Below are 19,621 nucleotides of genomic sequence, written 5' to 3'. Positions count from 1 at the left end.
CCTTATGATTATACAGTGGAAGTGAGAAATAGATTTAAGGGCCTAGATCTGATAGATAAGAGTGCCTGATGAACTATGGACTGAGGTTCGTGACATTGTACAAGAGACAGGGATGAACACCATCCCCATGGAAAAGAAATGTAAAAAAGCAAAATGGCTGTCTGAGAAGGCCTTACAAATAGCTGTGAAAACAAGAGAAGTAAAAAGCAAAGGAGAAAAGGAAAGATATAAGCATCTGAATGCAGAGTTCCAAAGAACAGCAAGAAGAGATAAGAAAGCCTTCTTCAGCGATCAATGCAAAGAAATAGAGGAAAACAACAGAATGGGAAAGACTAGAGATCTCTTCAAGAAAATTAGAGATACCAAGGAGACATTTCATGCAAAGATGGGCTCAATAAAGGACAGAAATGGTATGGACCTAACAGAAGCAGAAGATATTAATAAGAGGTGTCAGGAATACACAGAAGAACTGTACAAAAAGATCTTCACGACCCAGATAATCACGATGACGTGATCACTCACCTAGAGCCAGACATCCTGGAATGTGAAGTCAAGTGGGCCTTAGAAAGCATCACTACAAACAAAGCTAGTGGAGGTGATGGAATTCCAGTTGAGCTATTTCAAATCCTGAAAGATGATGCTGTGAAAGTGCTGCACTCAATATGCCAGCAAATTTGGAAAACTCAGCAGTGGCCACAGGACTGGAAAAGGTCAGTTTTCATTCCAATCCCAAAGAAAGGCAATGCCAAAGAATACTCAAACTACTGCACAATTGCACTCATCTCACATGCTAGTAAAGTAATGCTCAAAATTCTCCAAGCCAGGCTTCAGCAATACGTGAACCGTGAACTTTCAGATGTTCAAGCTGGTTTTAGAAAAGGCAGAGGAACCAGAGATCAACTTGCCAACATCTGCTGGATCATCGAAAAAGCAAGAGAGTTCCAGAAAAACATCTATTTCTGCTTTATTGACTATGCCAAAGCCTTTGACTGTGTGGATCACAATAAACTGTGGAAAATTCTGCTGCTGCTAAGTCGCTTCAGTCGTGTCCAACTCTGTGCGACCCCATAGACGGCAGCCCACCAGGCTCCCCCGTCCCTGGGATTCTCCAGGCAAGAACACTGGAGTGGGTTGCCATTTCCTTCTCCAGAAAAATTCTGAAAGAGATGGAAATACCAGCCCACCTGACCTGCCTCTTGAGAAACCTGTATGCAGGTCAGGAAGCAACAGTTAGAACTGGACATGGAACAGACTGGTTCCAAACAGGAAAAGGAGTACGTCAAGGCTGTATATTGTCACCCTGCTTATTTAACTTATATGCAGAGTATGTCAAGAGAAACACTGGGCTGGAAGAAGCACAACCTGGAATCAAGATTGCTGGGAGAAATATCAATAATCTCAGATATGCAGATGACACCACCCTTATGGCAGAAAGTGAAGAGGAACTAAAAAGCCTCTTGATGAAAGTGAAAGAGGAGAGTGAAAAAGTTAGCTTAAAGCTCAACATTCAGAAAACTAAGATCATGGCATCTGGTCCCATCACTTCATGGGAAATAGGTGGGGAAACAGTGGAAACAGTGGCTGACTTTATTTTGGGGGGCTCCAAAATCACTGTAGATGGTGAATGCAGCCATGAAATTAAAAGACGCTTACTCCTTGGAAGGAAAGTTATGACCAACCTAGATAGCATATTCAAAAGCAGAGACATTACTTTGCCAACAAAGGTCTGTCTAGTCAAGGCTATGGTTTTTCCAGTAGTCATGTATGGATGTGAGAGTTGGACTGTGAAGAAAGCTGAGCGCTGAAGAATTCATGCTTTTGAACTGTGGTGTTGGAGAAGACTCTTGACAGTCCCCTTGGACTGCAAGGAGATCCAACCAGTCCATTCTACAGGAGATCAGTCCTCGGTGTTCTTTGGAGGGAATGATGCTAAATCTGAAGCTCCAGTACTTTGGCCACCTCATGCAAGGAGTTTACTCATTGGAAAAGACTTTGATGCTGGGAGGGATTGGGGGCAGGAAGAGAAGGGGACAACAGAGAATGAGATGGCTGGATGACACTCAGACTCACATCCATCACCGACTCGATGGACGTGAGTCTGAGTGAACTCCGGGAGTTGGTGATGGACAGGGAGGCCTGGCGTGCTGCAATTCATGGGGTCGCAAAGAGTCGGACATGACTGAGCGCCTGAACTGAACTGAAAAGAGGAAAGGATCAAACCAGTCAGTTCCAAAGGAAATCAAGCCTGAACAATCATTGGAAGGACTGATGCTGACGCCGAAGCTCCAATACTTTGGCCACCTGATGAGAAGAGCTGACTTATTGGAAAAGACCCTGATGCTGGGAAAGACTGAAGGCAGGAGGAGAAGGGGATGACAGAGGACAAAATGGTTGGATGGCATCATTGCCTCAATGGATGTGAGTCTGAGCAAACCCGGGATATTGTAAAGGACAGGGGAGCCTGGCATGCTGCAGTCCGTGGGGTCACAGAGTCGGACGTGACTTGGCGACTGAACAACAAAAGGGGAAAACTCACCTCGCAATGTCCTCACTGAGAAGACACCACCGGAGACCTGGACCTTCAACCACCGACGTCCAGCTGTGCCCAGAGCATTCCCCACCCACTGGCTCCTACGAAGGAGCTTCCGCCCCCAGCGCTGGCTTGGGAAGTGGCCCTGAACCCCAGCCCACCCCACCACGATGCTCCCAGTGTCCTAAAAACTCAGACAAGGAGCATAGACACTGCTAGGTAACTACTCAGCCTCCTTGGATTCTGTGCGATTACATAAAACAACATGAAACAACAGAGAACCACACACATTTAAAAAGTGAAGGTAGTTATGTAAGTCTCCGTTGAAACTAATTAACAAGCCTAACTCTTCCCCCCACAATCCTGGAAGCAAGCAGAGAGAACCACCTCTGAGCCCCTAGAGCACCCTCCAATTTGATCCCAAAGGTGTTTCCACGTTAGGCACCAGCCCTGAGCAGGGGCTGCAGACAGCAGGTAAGTAATGTGAACCCTACCTCAGCACCCAGGCTCTGTCATCCGCCAGGCGGGGGTGGGTGCACCAGTGACCACAGGCTATGTGAGTCCTTCTGCCTGAAGGTCCCCCAGCCTCAGGCTCCGAAACCTCCTCCCACCCTCCGCACATACGCTGAGGAGGCCCCCACATGGGGTGCCAGATGCAACTCAAACACCTGCTGCTCAGCAAGACAACTTTGCTCTGGAGGAGTTTTTAGGTACTGGGCTGGATGAAGCACAAGCTGGAATCGAGACTGCCAGGAGAAATATCAATAACCTCAGATACACAGACGACACCAGACTTATGGCAGAAAGTAAAGAAGAACTAAAGAGCCTCTTGATGAAAGTGAAGAAGTTGGCTTAAAACTCAACATTTAGAAAGCTAATAAGATCATGGCATCTGGTCCCATCACTTCATGGCAAATAGATGGGGAAACAACGGAAACAGTGGCTGACTTTATTTTTTTTGGATCCAAAATCACTGCAGATGGTGACTGCAGCCACGAAATTAAAAGACGCTTACTCCTTGGAAGGAAAGTTATGACCAACCTAGACAACATATTAAAAAGCAGAGACATTACTTTGCCAACAAAGGTCCGTCTAGTCAAGGCTATGGTTTTTCCAGTAGTCATGTATGGATGTGAGAGTTGGACTATAAAGAAAGTTGGAAAAGACTCTTGAGAGTCCCTTGGACTGCAAGGAGATTCAACCAGTCCATCCTAAAGGAAATCAGTCCTGAATATTCATTGGAAGCTCTGATGCTAAAGCTGAAACTCCAATATTTTGGCCACCTGATGTGAAGAATTGATTCATTTGAAAAGACCCTGATGCTGGGAACGATTGAGGGCAGGAGGAGAAGGGAACGACAGAGGATGAGATGGTTGGATGGCATCACCGACTCAATGGACATGACTTTGAGAGTAACCTCTGGGAGTTGGTGATGGACAGGGAGGCCTGGTGTGCTGCAGTCCATGGGGTTGCAAAGAGTTGGACACGACTGAGTGACTGAACTGACTGAAACCGGAAAGTAGAAGCTATGAATGATAAGGATGCTGGATGCCATGGAAACAAAACTCTTCCGTCAGTAATTTCACCCCAACCTGCCTTTAAGGTAGAGACTCGGTATGATGACAGGATCTCCAAGTACCACCAAACGTTCAAGAAACGTTAATCAGGATACAGAATGTTCTGCTTAATTATTCCATTAATTCAGGATTATCTATTACAAAACCTATCCATGCCTCCTAATAACTCTAATATTTGACAGCAGTGGGAAATATTCTGACAAGTTAACTGACTGCATGTCAGTTCTCCCACAAAACACGGACATCTGATGGTCTGAACGATGGAAACTCTGTAGGAAGCCGGGAATGGAGGGCGAGAGCCCGCTCGGCCCCCTGTGTCTGTGTGAGCTGAGAGGAGAGACGAGCACACTGGGTAAGATCCCTGCCAGGAGGACGGACTCAGCAAGTGAATCTGAGTCTCCACCGTGAAGTCTCTGCAGCGCTGGGCAGACGGCAGCCCCTGAACACGTGGGGAGGCGGGCACCCGTGCGAGACACAGGCTGGACTCCGTGCACCTCAGACCCGAGGAAGGGGCCCCTTGGGAGCGGGTGCATCCCTGGGTCCAGGACTCCAAGCCCAGCATGGGGCCGGGCACGGGGGTCACTGAGGACACCGACTGCACTGGGTCCACTGCGGGGGCAGCGAGAAACAGGGGTGCTCTCATGAAGGGAACCCCAACCGCTGTGGGGAGGGGAGAGAGTGGGGTTCTGGAAGAGGGGCTCTCAGACTGGGCAAGACCACGTCTTATAAAACTAACGCAATAACCCAGGGGGTGGAGAAAGTGTCCCGCGATGGAAGAAGGAGCAAGTCCTAAACGGCTCCTGGCAGGCAGACAGGTCTCCCATGAGCACCCACACGGCTCACCCAGGACACTCAGCAGCCAAACCGCGGGGCCCACAGCCGTGCAGAGGGCCGGGGGCCCAGGGGGTGGGGGTAGCGACCTGATCTTCTGCAGACACCCGCACAGCCGTGTGTGCCTGAGGCAGCCCTGCCGCTGGGGAGCAGACGTGGCCGGGGAAGGGGCTGGGACACAGCAGAAGCAGGATGAGCACGGAGAGAGGGCCACCTGGGCTGCCCACTGCGGGACGGGCCTCGCTGGCTCCCTCTGTGCTAAAAGGGGACTGCTCCAGGCGCTGTGAAGATGCAACAGGGCAGCGGTGTCTCTGAAACACCAGCCTCTGGGGCAGGTCCTGAGCAACCCTTTCCCTGGGCTTCCTTCCCTCCTTGTTCCTGCTCTGAGCTTCCACCTGCCCGTGAGCACCGCACGGACAGCCTGGGTCCCTGCGGATGCGCTCAGATGTGCACTGCGCGGTTTCCTGGGCTTAGATCAACTCAAATACCTATTAATGACCCCTTGTGCACCCGGCCCCGCGCTGGGACTGCAAACACAGACAGGGCACCCATGGCCCTGATTCCAGGAAGCAGCCAGGCCCCAGCACCAGCAGAGGCCGCACCCAGGCACCGCGAGCATCCACAGGGCCTCAGGCTCCAAGCACATCACGTCACAAGGTCTAAGGGCAGGAGTCCTCGGAGCGGCCCTGCACCCAGACACCTGCGCTCTGCTCCACGTTCACCACCCACACGTCTGACCCTCGCCGCCCACGCTCACCAACACATAGACTGCAGCTCTGGGGCCCTCCGCACGGGGTATGCTGCCTTGGTTAAGAAATCCCTCAGACTCAACCCACTCCGAGGGGACGCATGCAGGCTCTGGAGCTGGCCCTGAGCTCGAACACCAGCGCTGCCATCCAGCAAGCCAACAACCTCAGGCAAGTCATTCTGCCTCGCCGAGCCTCCATTTCCTCACGTGTCAAACAGATGTCTTACGATTCGCTCCCGGGGCCTGTTCTAAGGGTTGGATAAATGAGATACCGTGAGAAGCGCTAACAGATGCGAGTCCCTGTGGCCTGGGCCCCTCTCCCCCATCACCCTGGAATGAAGCAGAGACGCTCCCTGCAGTACAGCACCCCTCATGCTGCCCGTCGTGGCCGTCACTGACCGCTGCCCTGTAACACCATCGGCATGGAGCAGCAGCAGCCTGGTTTTTTTTTGCACAAAGAAAACAGAAGACTTCATTATGCTCTCTACACATAATAAAGGCTGGTGAGTATTGTTTCTTACAACTGTTTCTATCATATACGTTATCTTATATTGCTCCAAACACACGGCCACACACTGCGTCACAACACACAACTGATTTACTTTTGCAAGTCAGGGCAAAAATAAGCTTGAGAGACACTATTCCAGGACAGTGTTTTCCAAAGTTCCTCGTGAGCCGGGAATCCTAAGACTCTAACTCGGTGGCCTAAGCAGATAATGTCAAAGCTGAAGACTCTGATCCCATATGACCCTACATTGACACTCTTCAGGCCTGGGAATCTGCGAGGTCAGGGTTCACAGTCAAATCTCACAGCACAGGTGCACAAACAGGCGTGTAGCAGGACAGTCTGTGCAAGAGTTGACTGTTCACAGTGTGGAGAAATCATTTGTTGGTTAAATGGAGGTGACCTTTAACCCTGGCCCCAAACACTCCCAGACAGGCCAGGCCAGCCCAGCCCCCACCAGTGGCGGCTTCGTGGCCTCACGTCTGGACTGACCCACAGTGACACCAGCCCCGACCTCCACACCCTCATCCCCAGCACGAATTCAGCAGAATTCGAACGGTTCCGGGATTCAGGACAGAAGCAACATCCCCCAGGCTTGCTCCCACGGGAGCAGACAAATCAGCTTTACTTAAAGGGCGGGGCCTCATTTCAGAAGACATTTGGCCTTTGCCTTGTAGAGGTAAGCCTTTGCCTCCTGAAACAAGTAGCACAGAGGAAAGCCAAGCCCGCTGTGTGTTCCTAGCAGCTGTGGGCTCACCGCGCACGTTGGTGCAAAAACCCAAACGGCCTCTCAGTCCAGAGACGCCTCCTTCTGCGAGCCGGAGGCCTTCGCAAGGCTGGTGCCCCGTACAGGGCCCTCAGAGGCCAGTCGTCTGGGTGGACAGACGAGGCCACAGGCTCAGGGAGGCTCCTCAGCCGTGCTTGGGCTATAGGGACGTAACGGGAGTGGCCAGAGCTCAGGCGGGATTCCGGGACTCAAGACACCGCTCCCTGTTCCCCAGGAGGCCCTGGCCTCCTCACCTGGTGCCCGGTGGGGGACACCCCAGCCTTTCCAGCCTCTCCTCAGGCAACTAATCCAACCTGCATGAAGACTTCCTGGTCTAGGCTCCAGCAGGAATTCTCTGGAACCCTGTATCTGTACGGCCACTTCGATGTCCGACAGGTGCCCTAAAACCACCGTGTCCAACACCGGCTCGGCTCGCCATCCTGCCAAGCCCAGCCTGGCGCGGCTGACGGCACCCGCGGCACCCCTCACGACCACAGTATGCCCCAGGGCCCCGCCTCTGGCCAGTGCGACACCCCCCGGCCCTCCACCCACTTCTGTGGCCTCAGCTCAAGCCCCGGTCCTTCCCCTTCACTGTCTCTGCCTCCCGGTTCCCCTGCCTCCCCGGGAACCGGAAACTCACTTCTGGGCGGAACCCGCCGCCATCCTCGCCCCAAGTGGAAGCCGCCAGCCTCTCCCTCTGGCCCTTGGACTCCTGCCTGAGCCCCTCAGCTTGGCATCCACGACCCCTGACTCAGCTTCTGGAGCTCGCGTCTGCTGCCCTGGCCCTTTGCAGGAGGCTCCCACATCCTACCCCACCAGCCGTGGCCTGCTGATCCCAGAGTGCGCATGCTAACGGCAGGCCTCGGCTCCAGCTCGGGGTCATCCCCGTGGGCCCTGACGCCCCCACAGGCTGCACGGCCCCCGGTCCAGGCGCTCCTCCAGGTGGGAGCTTTGGACATAAAGTGCCGAGTCTGCCCCCGATCCCAGCGGAGAGCCCGCACAGGCCAAGGGCTGAGTGACGTCTCGGGGAGGAACAAGTAAATAGAATCTTGGAAACACAGAGGTCCAAGGCACCTTCCTCCCCTGGAGGGAGTTGGGAAAGACCGGTGAAAGTCACGTGGCATCAAGAGAGGATCAGAGCCGAGCTGATGACCGGCAGCCCGGGCTGTGAACACAGGGCGTCTTGGGCTCGGGACAGAAGGGAGACTGTAAAGCAGGAGGTGGGGGGCCACCTGGGCCCCAAAAGAAGCCGGCAGTGAGGAATGAATGATGGGGGCACAGACATGAGAAAACACTCTCAAGATGCATAAAAATGCAGTCTTACCAATCAATTAGGTAGATGTCTGGAGTTAAGTTGTTTTTCTTGAAATGAGCAAATAATTTCGGCAAATTTTCTTCAAAGAATACCTCAAATGCAGCAAAGTACGTCAACATCTGGGGAGAAAATGTGAAATACACTAATAAATACATTATCAGCACGTTTCCAATCTTCAGGGAAAGTCAGTATACTTAATGCCCCTAGATTCCAACAATCATCTTCATATGTAAACTGCTCACGTATATTTACTGGTAACCCTAAACCAGGCAGCGAACAGGCGATTTCTAAACAGGCATAATCTCTAACCTCCCTGTAACGTCACTGTAACTGACTACACCTCATCATTTCTTCAACCTGTAGATAAAAGAACTGAAACCCAGAGTGTTAGAGAGAGTGTTAGTCACTCACTCGTGTCTGACTTCGTGACCCCATGGACTGTGGCCCACTAGGCCCCTCTATCCGTGGGATTCTCCAGGCAGGAACACCGGGTGGGCGCCCTTCCTTCTGCAGAGCAGGTGCGTAACTTGCCTAACGAGGGCGCCTCGCGCGCCTGCAAGGTGCGGCCTCCAACTCGCGCCCTGGCCCATGGCAAAGGCTGACCCCTGACGGCTCATTCTCCTCCAAGAACCAGAAAGGAATGCGCCATCTAAGGATGATCTGAGGAAACACACAGCCTCCGTGCCGACCCCCGGCCTTCCCAGAGGGGGTCTGATACTGACACTCAGGCAAGGGTGACCGTGGGCCTCCTCACGTGCAGCCCAGGAGACAGCTCGGGAGAAAACACAGAAGGGACAGGGAGCCAGCCACCCCAGCCCGCGTCTTGCCGGCACGGGTTCTTCAACTTCCTACGGGGTCTGCGGGAAAGCACGATGCACCAACCAGGGTGCGGCGCCGAAACAGCTGCAGGGCACCGGCCTCCCCCGCGGACCTCCACGTGGGGGAACCGGGCCAAGGGCCTGCTCTGAAACAAAGCAAGGATGTCCGTGTGGGGGCACCCGTCCCCTCTCACGCCAAGGGTTTATTCTCAGAAACACTTGCTGGAAGAATGCATTTCGAAATTCATATGTATGGCTATTAACCGCCCGTTTTTCAGAGTCAACACAGTGCCCCGGTAATCCTCCACGCTGCATAGCACTACTTGCTCCAAGTAACCCCGGGGAGGGGAAAATGGAAGCTTCCCACCGAACAGAAGGGCACAGCTGCTCTTGCTCTGTGCAGACACGGCACCCAGGGCACCACACACACATGGGGATACTTACAAGGCCATGGTCCACTCGGAAAAATGCCATTTGACAGGGTTTATTCAAAAGATTAGAAAAAGCAATGAAGGCATCTGCAGTATCCAAGTTCAAGATCAATACGGCCGCTATGAAGGACATGCCCTGAACCTGAGAGGAGGAAAGAGGGCGGTCAAACCACCGGCAGCCACCGCGGTTGGAGCAGCCCCTGTGTCTCCCTGAAGGAGGAGCCCACATGCCCTTGCGCTGGAAGGGCCCACGCTGCCCCCACCCGCTGCCACCCCCGCAGGCTAGGCCCACGGCCTCGAGGGCCCTGCCCATCCTGACGCAGAGTCGCTGCCCTGCCACGCCTGCCACCTGTGTGCACTCCTTCATTCGCACACCCTCCTCCTGCACCTCACAGACCCGCTGCCTTTGGGAAGGTCCGGCGTCCGGGCACCATGGAAATGCACACCTAAGGGAACACGTCACCCTAAAGCCGTGCCAGCACGCGTCCGCTAGCCGCAGAAACCGCAGCAGTGTAATTTTAAAACAGTTACAACTAAAAAGCTTTTTTGATTTAATGTTGGGGGAAAAAAAAGAATCACATGCAAAACATGAAAATCAAACCCAACTGAAACGTGATCTGTGGAGAAGGAAACGGCCACCTGCTCCAGTATTCTTGCTGGGGAAATCTCACGGACCTAGAGGAGCCTGGTGGGCTATATAGTCCACCGCGTCACAACAGGAGTCGGACTCAACTGAGCGACTAGGCTCGTACGTCAGGCTTTAAAAAAAAAAAAAGATGGATGCCACAGAGTAGCCAGGGCAGCTCAATCTCCCTATGAGGAAACTGAGGCGAGTCATTGACCGTGAGCCTTTCATAGCTCACAAAAATGGGGGCACGTGAGCCACCATCTGCCGCTACGGTGAGATGGCGGAGAGCGTGACTTTCTTTCTAGAGGAGAACGTCAGAAGATCTCGGAAAGGTTCACTTACATAGCCCACATCCGGTCGGTAACAAGTGTACGCGCCCAAAACGCTGTGCAGCATGTCGTGGTACGGGCCACCCTACAAGGACCAACACACGAGACACGCGTCAGCCAGGTCAGCGCGCAGCGCCCGCCGCCGCGGCAGCTCGGCACCGCCACGGCACCAGACAAGTGAACCACTGGCCACGGCTGACGCGCTCGACCCACAAAGTCGCTCTGAAACAAGCTGGTGCGCCGGTGTGAGCACCACACTGGAACAACACCCTTAATCCAGCTGCTGCCGGGTGACTGTACTGCCCCGTCAAGTTCACAGTGACCGGGTACCCAGGCTCTCCAGAGCAGGTAGGTGCCCATGGTCAGTCTGCCTCTGCCTCCAGCCGTACCCTCGTCCTGACGGTCCTCTCTGCCCCCTTGACCCCGCTGCCTGTCACTGTCTGTGTTTACGACGCTTCAGCACGGCAGGTGCAGGCCACTGACTCATCTGCTGCTGTTCACTCCACTATCCTTTACTGGTTACCCAGTGTGTGCAAAGCATGATGCTAGGAACACGGGCATGGCAGAACCAGACTGGGTATTCCGAAGTCACATTAACCATCTGTCAGAGAGGATTCAGTTCAGTTCACCTCAGTTGCTCAGTCGTGTCTGACTCTTTGCAACCCCATGGACTGCAGCACGCCAGGCTTCCCTGTCCATCATTAGTCATCCTTATTTTTAAGAGTCTGAAAGTATTAGCAAAAGACCCACCCTCCCAACAAAGATCCCCAGTACTTTTCAAATCTGATCACAAATGCATGCAATTTGGCATTTTAGACAAAACATACTGAAAGTAACAGATCACCACCACCTACTTGCTGGAAAATGCAGAGACTGGGGAATGTTCTGGAGATGTCCAGTTTAATCAGCTCCAGACTGGCTTCTCTGTCTGCTGCTGAAAAACCAGCATCTGTCAAAAGACCAGGAGTCATCACACCTCTCAGAGGCAAGTCTGTGGAGCGACTGCAAGGCTTCAAACTCTTCAGAGAATCAAACAAGGAAGGGACAGTCTTCAGGAGCATGTGGACCTAATTACAACCTGAGCCTACAGCATCAACAGTTTGCAGAGTTCTTTACTTTAAGAGCAAAAATCTCACAGCACCGTCTAAGGCTAGGTCATCATCAGATATTTTCTAGGGTATGAAATCACGATCTAATTTGTTATTACCTTTTATCAACAACTGTTGATAGTTGAATTAAGGAATTAAGGACAAGTAAGGGAATAAACACAAATGAATTCCAGACATGGGTAACATCAGAAAAATCATTTGATCTAGAACATTGCTGCTATAAACGTAGACTATATGGGAGTTACTGCAGTATAACATCACTGTGTGTTATTTGTAACAAATAACTATGGATAACTTGCTTTATATTTTTAAAATTCCAATACCACATGGTATAAAAAACGATCAGCAGAAAAGATACTACTTAACCAACAGAAGCAACCACAATCACTTGTGTGTCGTGGAAAACTCTGAAAGCATAACCTAGGAACAGGCAGTGTTCCCGTCCCTTTGGAAGGCGCTCCAGCTGTCCTCTATAAACCGGCACTTGAGCCCTCCTGGGGGCCAGGCTACTGTCCATCAGCGAACACAGGAAGCCGTACATGATGCCCAGCCCTCCAGCACGTCTGGACACAGACAACTCTCAGGAACTGGTATCATCTGTCTTATAAAAGCTTTTTTTTCTTTAACTCATTTGATCTTAAAAAAAAAAAAATCCCTTTTTGGGAATTCCCTGGTGGTCTACTGGTTAGGACTCAGGCGCTTAAGCCCAGGTTCAAGCCCAGGTTCCTTAGTCAGGGAACTAAGATCCGGTGTGCCGTACTACACAGCCAAAAAAAATTTTTTTAATCCCTTTTCCCATGAAGCTTTCATAAATTTGCACCAACCACTGTTTCAGTTAAGAAGTTTTCCTTGTTAAGTAATAATGATGTGCATAATATTTACAACTTGTATAGCTGACCGAAAGAACGCACTGGTGCTGCCGCCACACACACCTTCGGTCTCCGCTTCAGAGCCTCCCGTGCTAAAGGACCGCCACCGCTCCTTTGCTCGGGCGAGACAGATGTCGAAGAGCTCTGGAAGAAAAGCCTTCGGTAAGTTATCACGTGCACACCAGAGAATACACTGCCGCCTCGTTCAAATAATTAAAGTTCAACCACAGACTCCACGATTATAGCTACTTCCTCCCTTCTGGCCGGAAGGCACTTCTGTTTTCTAAAGACATCACCATATACAAAGAAATACACAGAATGCCACTATCATGAAGTCGCTCAGTCGTGTCCGACTCTTTTGTGACCCCATGGACTGCAGCCCACCAGGCTCCTCCATCCGTGGAATTTTCTAGGCAAGAGTACCGGAGTGGGTTGCCATTTCCTTCTCCAGGGGATCTTCCCGACCCAGGGATGGAACCCGGGTCTCCTGCGTTGTGGGCAGACGCTTTACTGTCTGAGCCGCCAGGGAAGCCCAAATGTCACTACGCCTGGTTTCTCACACCACCCACCCGTAAAGCTGTTTTGTTTTGATGTGTTCGATGAGGCTATGGCCTCACTAGACTCTGAGCTCCGGGGTGAGACTGTGAGGGTCTCTGGTCATGTCTGAATCCAGAACAAACAGCACTGGGACAGACACAGACCAGGACACTCAGTGAGCACATGACCGATGAACAAAGCGGGAAACAAGCAGAAAACCCATCTGGTTTCAAATAAAGACAAGATGGAAGCGCTATCCCCAGGCCCAGTCCTCCTGGGCTTATTGCCTGAAAGTGCAGGAGGGTGAAAGCAACACAGGCAGAAGTTTCAAAATAAGTCTTCCCAGTGGCAGCAAGGCTCACCAGGCAACTGCCAGTCTTCACATCTGGGACGTATTTACTCATTCTTCTCTTCGGGCAGTCTGGCCATGGTGAAACAACTCGAGCTCACAAACCTCACTGTGTATGCAGACCTCCACGGCCCACCCTTCCTCAGAGACTGAACCCAGAGACACCTCCGAGCCTCTGCTGCCCCCACCCAGCCCCCGCGCCTCCCGGCTCCTCTGGCTCCAACAGTGCCCAGCCACTGGCTGCCCTGGATCAGGAACAATCACTGAGACTTAACTGCTGCTACCCAGAGAATTCCTACCACTTTATTCTTCCCTTCAGTACTTCTGGAATATAAAGCGAAGCACAACTGCGCCCCAGACAGTAAATGCTATTTTTAAAAATATAAGTCAAATTCTAGTAACACTATTGTGTTGTAACAAGCTAAATTCTGATTACCAACCTCCTGCTAACCTTGTAAAGGAAGGACCTGACGTACAATCTACGCTTGTCTGTAAGAGCAGAACAACTGTGAAACGTAACATCACATTCACGTCATATTAACCTGGAAGGCAGCGGGTGTCTGAACTCAGCTGCTTGTGGGACAAACCTGGGGGTGTGCTGAGCCGGAGGACACAGGGTCTGGGGCGCCCCTGCTCACTCTGCTTCCAGGAGGCGGGCGGAGCTCTGCTCATCTTGGCAGGAGGTGGAGGAAAGCCACCACGTGGCCCGACCACTGGGAGCCGCTCCCCAGTGAGGCGCCCGACAGTTACAGCACAGACGCAGGCAGCCCTGGGGAACATGGGGCAAAGGGCAGTTTCCACAACACCGCCACGCTTTAGCTGGCGTGTGTGTGTGGGGAGAGAGGGAGTTCAAACAGTGACCCCACCTTCTTCCTGGAGGAGCTTCGAAGTACAAGGCTAACTCCCTCAAAGGTGAAGGTAACGGTACTACCAGGCTGACTTTCAGTGAGCTTCCAATTGCACAGCCACAGAAACAGCAAAACCTTGGGGCTTCCCAAACCGCAGCCTGGGCTTCAGGGTTAGCTGACTAACCTGTCAGGGTGGCTGACTTCCTCAGTAGGGAAACAAGGCCAACAGTCCCTGCCCCTCAGACTGCGGTCAACGTTCACGGAGACGTGAGAAAGGGCCTACCCGATGCCTGGCCTCAAGAGGGGGCTTCAAGCTCATCAGTGCAGCCACGGTGGCTTCAATACACAGCCAACCTTGAGGTTAAGGAGGACCCAATAAGGCAGCATTCACACTCATCCGCCTGCTCCTTCATTCATCCAGCAAACACTCCCTGAGGGCCTGACTGCAGAGGTTGTGCAGGGTTTCGGGTGACGAAGGCACAGCATGAGGCCCCACCCTGCTGAGCACCAAGTGAGGTGGGCACCTGACTTCAGCTACACAAGAAAGACACGATTTAAATAGAACCGGCCAGTGTCGAGACTTACGCAGACTGTCAAGGCATGGAGCTGACTAATCAAGCCATTTAGCCTGATACACTGATATAGACTATGGAGGACTTTAATTTAAATGAAATCAGTGCAGCCGACAGTGAGAACGAAAAATTAAATAGAATACACACACTCAGAGCACGCTGCATTGCGCCCAGCAGGCTTAGAGCCGCTGACACGTTTAGAAATTCTCAAGAACAGGGACTGAGACAAACTGTGGTCCATTCTCCAGACGCTGACTTCTGGGGAAGCTTTTGTGAAACCATTTCCACAAGTAATGTTACCCATCTTTTCACCTACAGATGTTAAGTTTGGGGCAGGCATGGACTAACAACGACAAAAAAATGGAACTCTGAGGAGATGACAAAGAAAAGAACCAGTAACCATCCACCCAACCAGCTGTCACTACTCAAGAGGAAGAACACTGCTGGCCAGGGCTGAAATGACAGTGTAAGATCGGTATCTTACAAAATAAAACTTACAACAACAGTATGAACCCCAGCCATGGAGAAGCTACAAACCAATCTATTTTACACTCAAGGGCCTTCAAGAGGGTAAAAAAAAAAAAGCCAGCCACCACGAACTCTACAAGCTGGGCACTAATACAGAGAAGATAAGGGAAGAGTTCCTGGCCTGGGCAGTGTAGACTGCAGAGAGGAAATTCGATATTACTTTCATCAACAACTGTCAGTTGTTGTAAGGAACTGAAGTAAGGACAAGTAAGGCAATAAACACAAATGAATTCCAGACAAGAAAACACCAAAAAAAACCACAACAAAGAACCTGATCTAGAACACTGCAGGTCTAAATGTAGAATATATTTATTCCAGACTGCAGACAGAGGGGAAGGGAGGGAAGTAAAGATTCCTGTTTCCCAGACACTTCATTGTGAGCCCGAGCTCCTAGGGTGGGTTTCACTCTGGGTCACAGCCTGCAGAGCGCTGGATAGGGAGGGAGCGAAGCAGTGGACACCCTTGTGGAAGAAAATCCCGCCCGAACTGTACGAGGGCATGCGGTGGGACGAACAGCCCTGAGAAAGCACGGTCCAGGAACTCCCTGGTGGTCGGTGGCTAGGATTCAGGGCTTTCACTGCTGTGGACCAGGGTTCCATCCCTACTCTGGGAACTAAGATCCCACAAGCTGCACAGCATGGCACCTCCAAAAAATGAGGGTGCAGGGCTCCCCTCCCTCTGGACTGAAGCTACTAGACCCTCAAGGACGTGGCAGGAGCAGAGGGTGCCGTCCCCACTAAGCTGCTCACGTAGAAGACGCCGGGGCCAGGCGGGACGACAAACGCCACAAACACGGCACCTCCACAGAGAGAAACACCCCACACCACTCTCCCATCCCCGTCGAGCTTGCTTTCCACACAGCTCGAGGAGAGATCTCGGCGTGACTCAGCCCACCAGTGTTCCCCGCCGCGTGTCAGGGAGGATCACCGGCTCAGGAGGGAGGCGGGCGTTGGTTCTGAGCCACCAGATGACTGAGGCACCCGGGGTGCACCCGGGGTCCCTAATGCACCGCCTCCCAGAGGGCATGCTGGCCTCTCGAAAGACATGGCTTCGTGGCAACGGCTGCCTTTCTTCCTGAGCGGGCACATGGGGAGAGAGATGCCCCAGGACGGAGGCCAGGCTCCCCGGGCCGAGGACCACGCGAGCCACTCACCGTGAGTGATGTTTAACTCGTTGCCAATGGCTAAGCTCCAGACCTTGCCTCTCACGCTGGGAGGGATTCCCTGCCACCACAAATCTCGAACTTTTCTAGAGCACCACCTGGATGAAAAAGGAAGCGTGAGCTTATGAGTTTGTTCTCAGTGAAGAAACACTTGTCTGCCCACATGCTTAACCCCAAGCCACAGAGGTGAATGTCACAGCCCTGGCCTCAGGGGGCTCACAGTTCACCGATCGTACAGACCAGGAGACCAACGACTGTCTTCCACTGGGCAGTGACCGTGCCACTGCAGGCACTGCTCACGCAGAGACGGGCACCAGCAACCAGAGGGCCCCAGAGCGCTGTTCCAAAGCCAGAGTCTGCCTGACAGCAGCATTCTGAGCAGATGAAGACTGCGAAGGGATTTCTGAGTGGAAAGCACAGCAACAAGAGACGACCTGGCCTGCTCCGGGAACCGCACACAGCTGGGCAAACACTGGCGGGGGTGGGGGGGCAGGTGGCACCACCGCAGAGCGGCAGGGGGCAGGCAGACCCCAGGGCCCTGTGACGGGAGCCGCCCATCACCGCACCGCTGCACGCGGGCGAAGCGCTCAGGCAACGACTGCTGGACTCTAATGGCCGGAGCCCGTGAACTCACACTGCTCTGAGCTGCACGGAGGCGCTGCGTCTGCTGTGCACAGTGAACACACACCGCTAACAGACGGGGACAAGCGCAAAGGTGCCGAAGACGCAACACAGCGCTTCTCAGTACGGGGTGAGGGCGGAGAGGAACATGGGCTGAGGGCGGAGGGGAGCACGGGGGGAGGGCAGAGAGGAGCACGGGCTGAGGGCGGAGAGGAGCACGGGCTGAGGGCGGAGAGGAGCATGGGCTGAGGGTGGAGGGGAGCACGGGGTGAGGGCAAAGAGGAGCATGGGGTGAGGGCAGAGAGGAGCATGGGGTGAGGGCGGAGAGGAGCATGGGGTGAGGGCGGAGAGGAGCATGGAGTGAGGGGCAGAGGAGCACAGGCTGAGGGCAGAGAAGAGCATGGAGTGAAGGGTGGAGGAGCACGAGCTGAGGGTGGAGGAGCATGGGCTGAGGGCGTAGAGGAGCATGGGCTGAGGGTGGAGAGAAGCATGGGGTGAGGGGTGGAGGAGCATGGGCTGAGGGTGGAGAGGAGCAGGGGGTGAGGGGTGGAGGAGCACAGGCTTAGGGTGGAGAGGAGCACGGGCTGAGGGTGGAGGAGCATGGGCTGAGGGCAGAGAGGAGCACGGGCTGAGGGCAGAGAGGAGCACAGGGTGAGGGCAAAGAGGAGCACGGGGTGAGGGCAGAGAGGAACATGGGGTGAGGGTGGAGAGGAGCACAGGGCGAGGGGTGGAGGAGCACAGGCTTAGGGCAGACAGGAGCACGGGCTGAGGGCAGAGAGGAGCAGGGGCTGAGGGTGGAGAGGTGCACGGGCTGATGGTGCAGGAGGGACAGCTGCAGCCCTGTCCCACCCTCACCTGGGACCCCGGAGCAAACCCCTTCTCCTCTCTCACTCAGCACCCTCCTCCCTAAGGCTAAGATGATGAAACCTCCCCCTACACAGAGGGCCGGAGAGGATTAAGTGGGGAGACCACAAAGGCAGCCGCCACAGAGCCTGGCGCCCGGAGTGCGTCACTAAGCGGCGGTTCTGGTGTGCACGTGCGCCTCTGGATGCCATCAAGTATCAGGCGGTGCACGACGGGCCAGGCTGGGCCCTGCTGCCACACGGGGAGACAGTCTAGGCTTCTGAAGACCTCAACTCTCGTTACTGGGCCCCATTTGGGAAGAGGTGCTTTCTGACCATGTCTGGCCTATTAAAGACACCGCTGAGGAAAACAGGCTCTGGGTGCGGTGTGTCTTCCCAGCAGAAAGCACACAATGATCTCCCCCCAACCCCACCCCCAGTGACGAAAGCGAATGACAGCCAGGTAAGTGCCAGAGCAAGTCCCCAACTTCCTGACCCAAAGCTCAGGTTGAAAGCAGAAAAGGAACTAGCACCCAAGCCCCTCACAGCTCCAGCTGATGGGGGGAGGCCCCAAAAGGAGCCACCAGCCTCTGTGCGTGGGCCTGGGACTGCCATCCATCCACACACTGGCCCTGGGACTGCCGTCCGCACGCTGGTCCCCAGCCATCCACACCAGGCCCCAGGAAGCCGTCTGCACACAGGCCCCTAGCCGTCCTGAACACACAGGAGGAAAAGGTCCACAGCGCCTCTTCAGGCAGAAAGAAGACAGCAGCTGCAGGGCTCGAGTGGGTCCTGACTCCTAGAGGCTGTCATCAGAGCAGCTCCAGTACCCTGGCTCACTCAGAGGACAAAGACACTCGAGCAGATGATGCAGTGTACCCGGGGGTCCTCTGCTGGCACCTGGAGCCAGGGCCAGGGCAGAAAAGGCTTCTCCAAGGAAGACTGAGCTTTAAAGAACAAAGTGTTAACTGGACAAGGAGATATGGGGCAAGAGTACTTGAGACAGCAGGACAAGAACATGCAATGGCCCTGAGCCTCCCCAAGGGAAACACTCGCCCAAGCAAAGGAGAGGTGAAAGGCAGGGCCACAGAGAAAGGGGCCGGCTGTGCCACGGGAGGCCCGTCAGCTAAGCCACGAAATTCACATCCTACACTGGAGTCACAGGAGGCTGCTGCAGTGTTGAGTGTGGAAGTGACACAGGTTTGTGCCCTAGACTGCTGAGGACAAGACGAGGCGGAAGGGGCTGGAGAGGAGGGCCGTCACAGCGTCGTGGGAGGAACAAGGCTAAACCGAGGCAGGGGAAGGAGACCGTGCGGCTCAAACTTATCAGGTAACTTCATCAAAGGCTGCGACATGGCTACACTTAATACAGCTGCTTCCCATAAATTCTGCCAAGAAACAACATGCCGTCTAGAGTGTCTGTGACGTCAGAGCTTACATTGTTTCCCAGTTGGGCAGAATCTCGTTGTTCCAAGTGAGGACTGCATTTCCAATACTTTCCTCCAGTCTGCATCTTTCTTCCAGCTGCTTTTTCCTCCTCTGGGCTTCTTTCAGCTCTAGACATCACAAATGAAAAGAAGAGGAAAACATCTGTTAGCTGATAGCCACTGATTCCTGGCTGGGTGACTCTTCTCAAAGAGTCAGGCTGCAGAAATACCAGGAAGACAGCACTGAAGCACAGCAGTGTTTAAGGCCTGACCCAGTGC

General features: G+C 53.5%; 1 protein-coding gene across 7 annotated transcripts in view; it reads right to left on the bottom strand.

Moving 5' to 3' along the window:
• The window catches only part of TBC1D14 (TBC1 domain family member 14), a 108,721-nt gene that overhangs the window by 12,882 nt on the left and 76,218 nt on the right, over positions 1 to 19,621 (bottom strand). For all 7 annotated transcript variants that reach the window (XR_009494802.1, XM_005208346.5, XM_024993439.2 and 4 more), the window contains 7 exon segments: positions 19,354 to 19,471; positions 16,444 to 16,550; positions 12,520 to 12,600; positions 11,333 to 11,427; positions 10,492 to 10,563; positions 9,535 to 9,663; positions 8,282 to 8,391 (listed from right to left, as the gene is read on the bottom strand). Coding sequence is in view for 6 of the 7 variants with exons in the window: in XM_005208346.5 (XP_005208403.1) it covers positions 8,282 to 8,391; positions 9,535 to 9,663; positions 10,492 to 10,563; positions 11,333 to 11,427; positions 12,520 to 12,600; positions 16,444 to 16,550; positions 19,354 to 19,471 (712 nt within the window). In the remaining variant the exon portion in view is untranslated.

Source organism: Bos taurus, chromosome 6, assembly GCF_002263795.3.
Source record: "Bos taurus isolate L1 Dominette 01449 registration number 42190680 breed Hereford chromosome 6, ARS-UCD2.0, whole genome shotgun sequence".
NCBI classification, from domain to species: Eukaryota; Metazoa; Chordata; class Mammalia; order Artiodactyla; family Bovidae; genus Bos; species Bos taurus.
The sequence above is the reverse complement of the archived record's forward strand: the minus strand, read 5'-3'. Positions and strand labels throughout refer to the sequence as shown.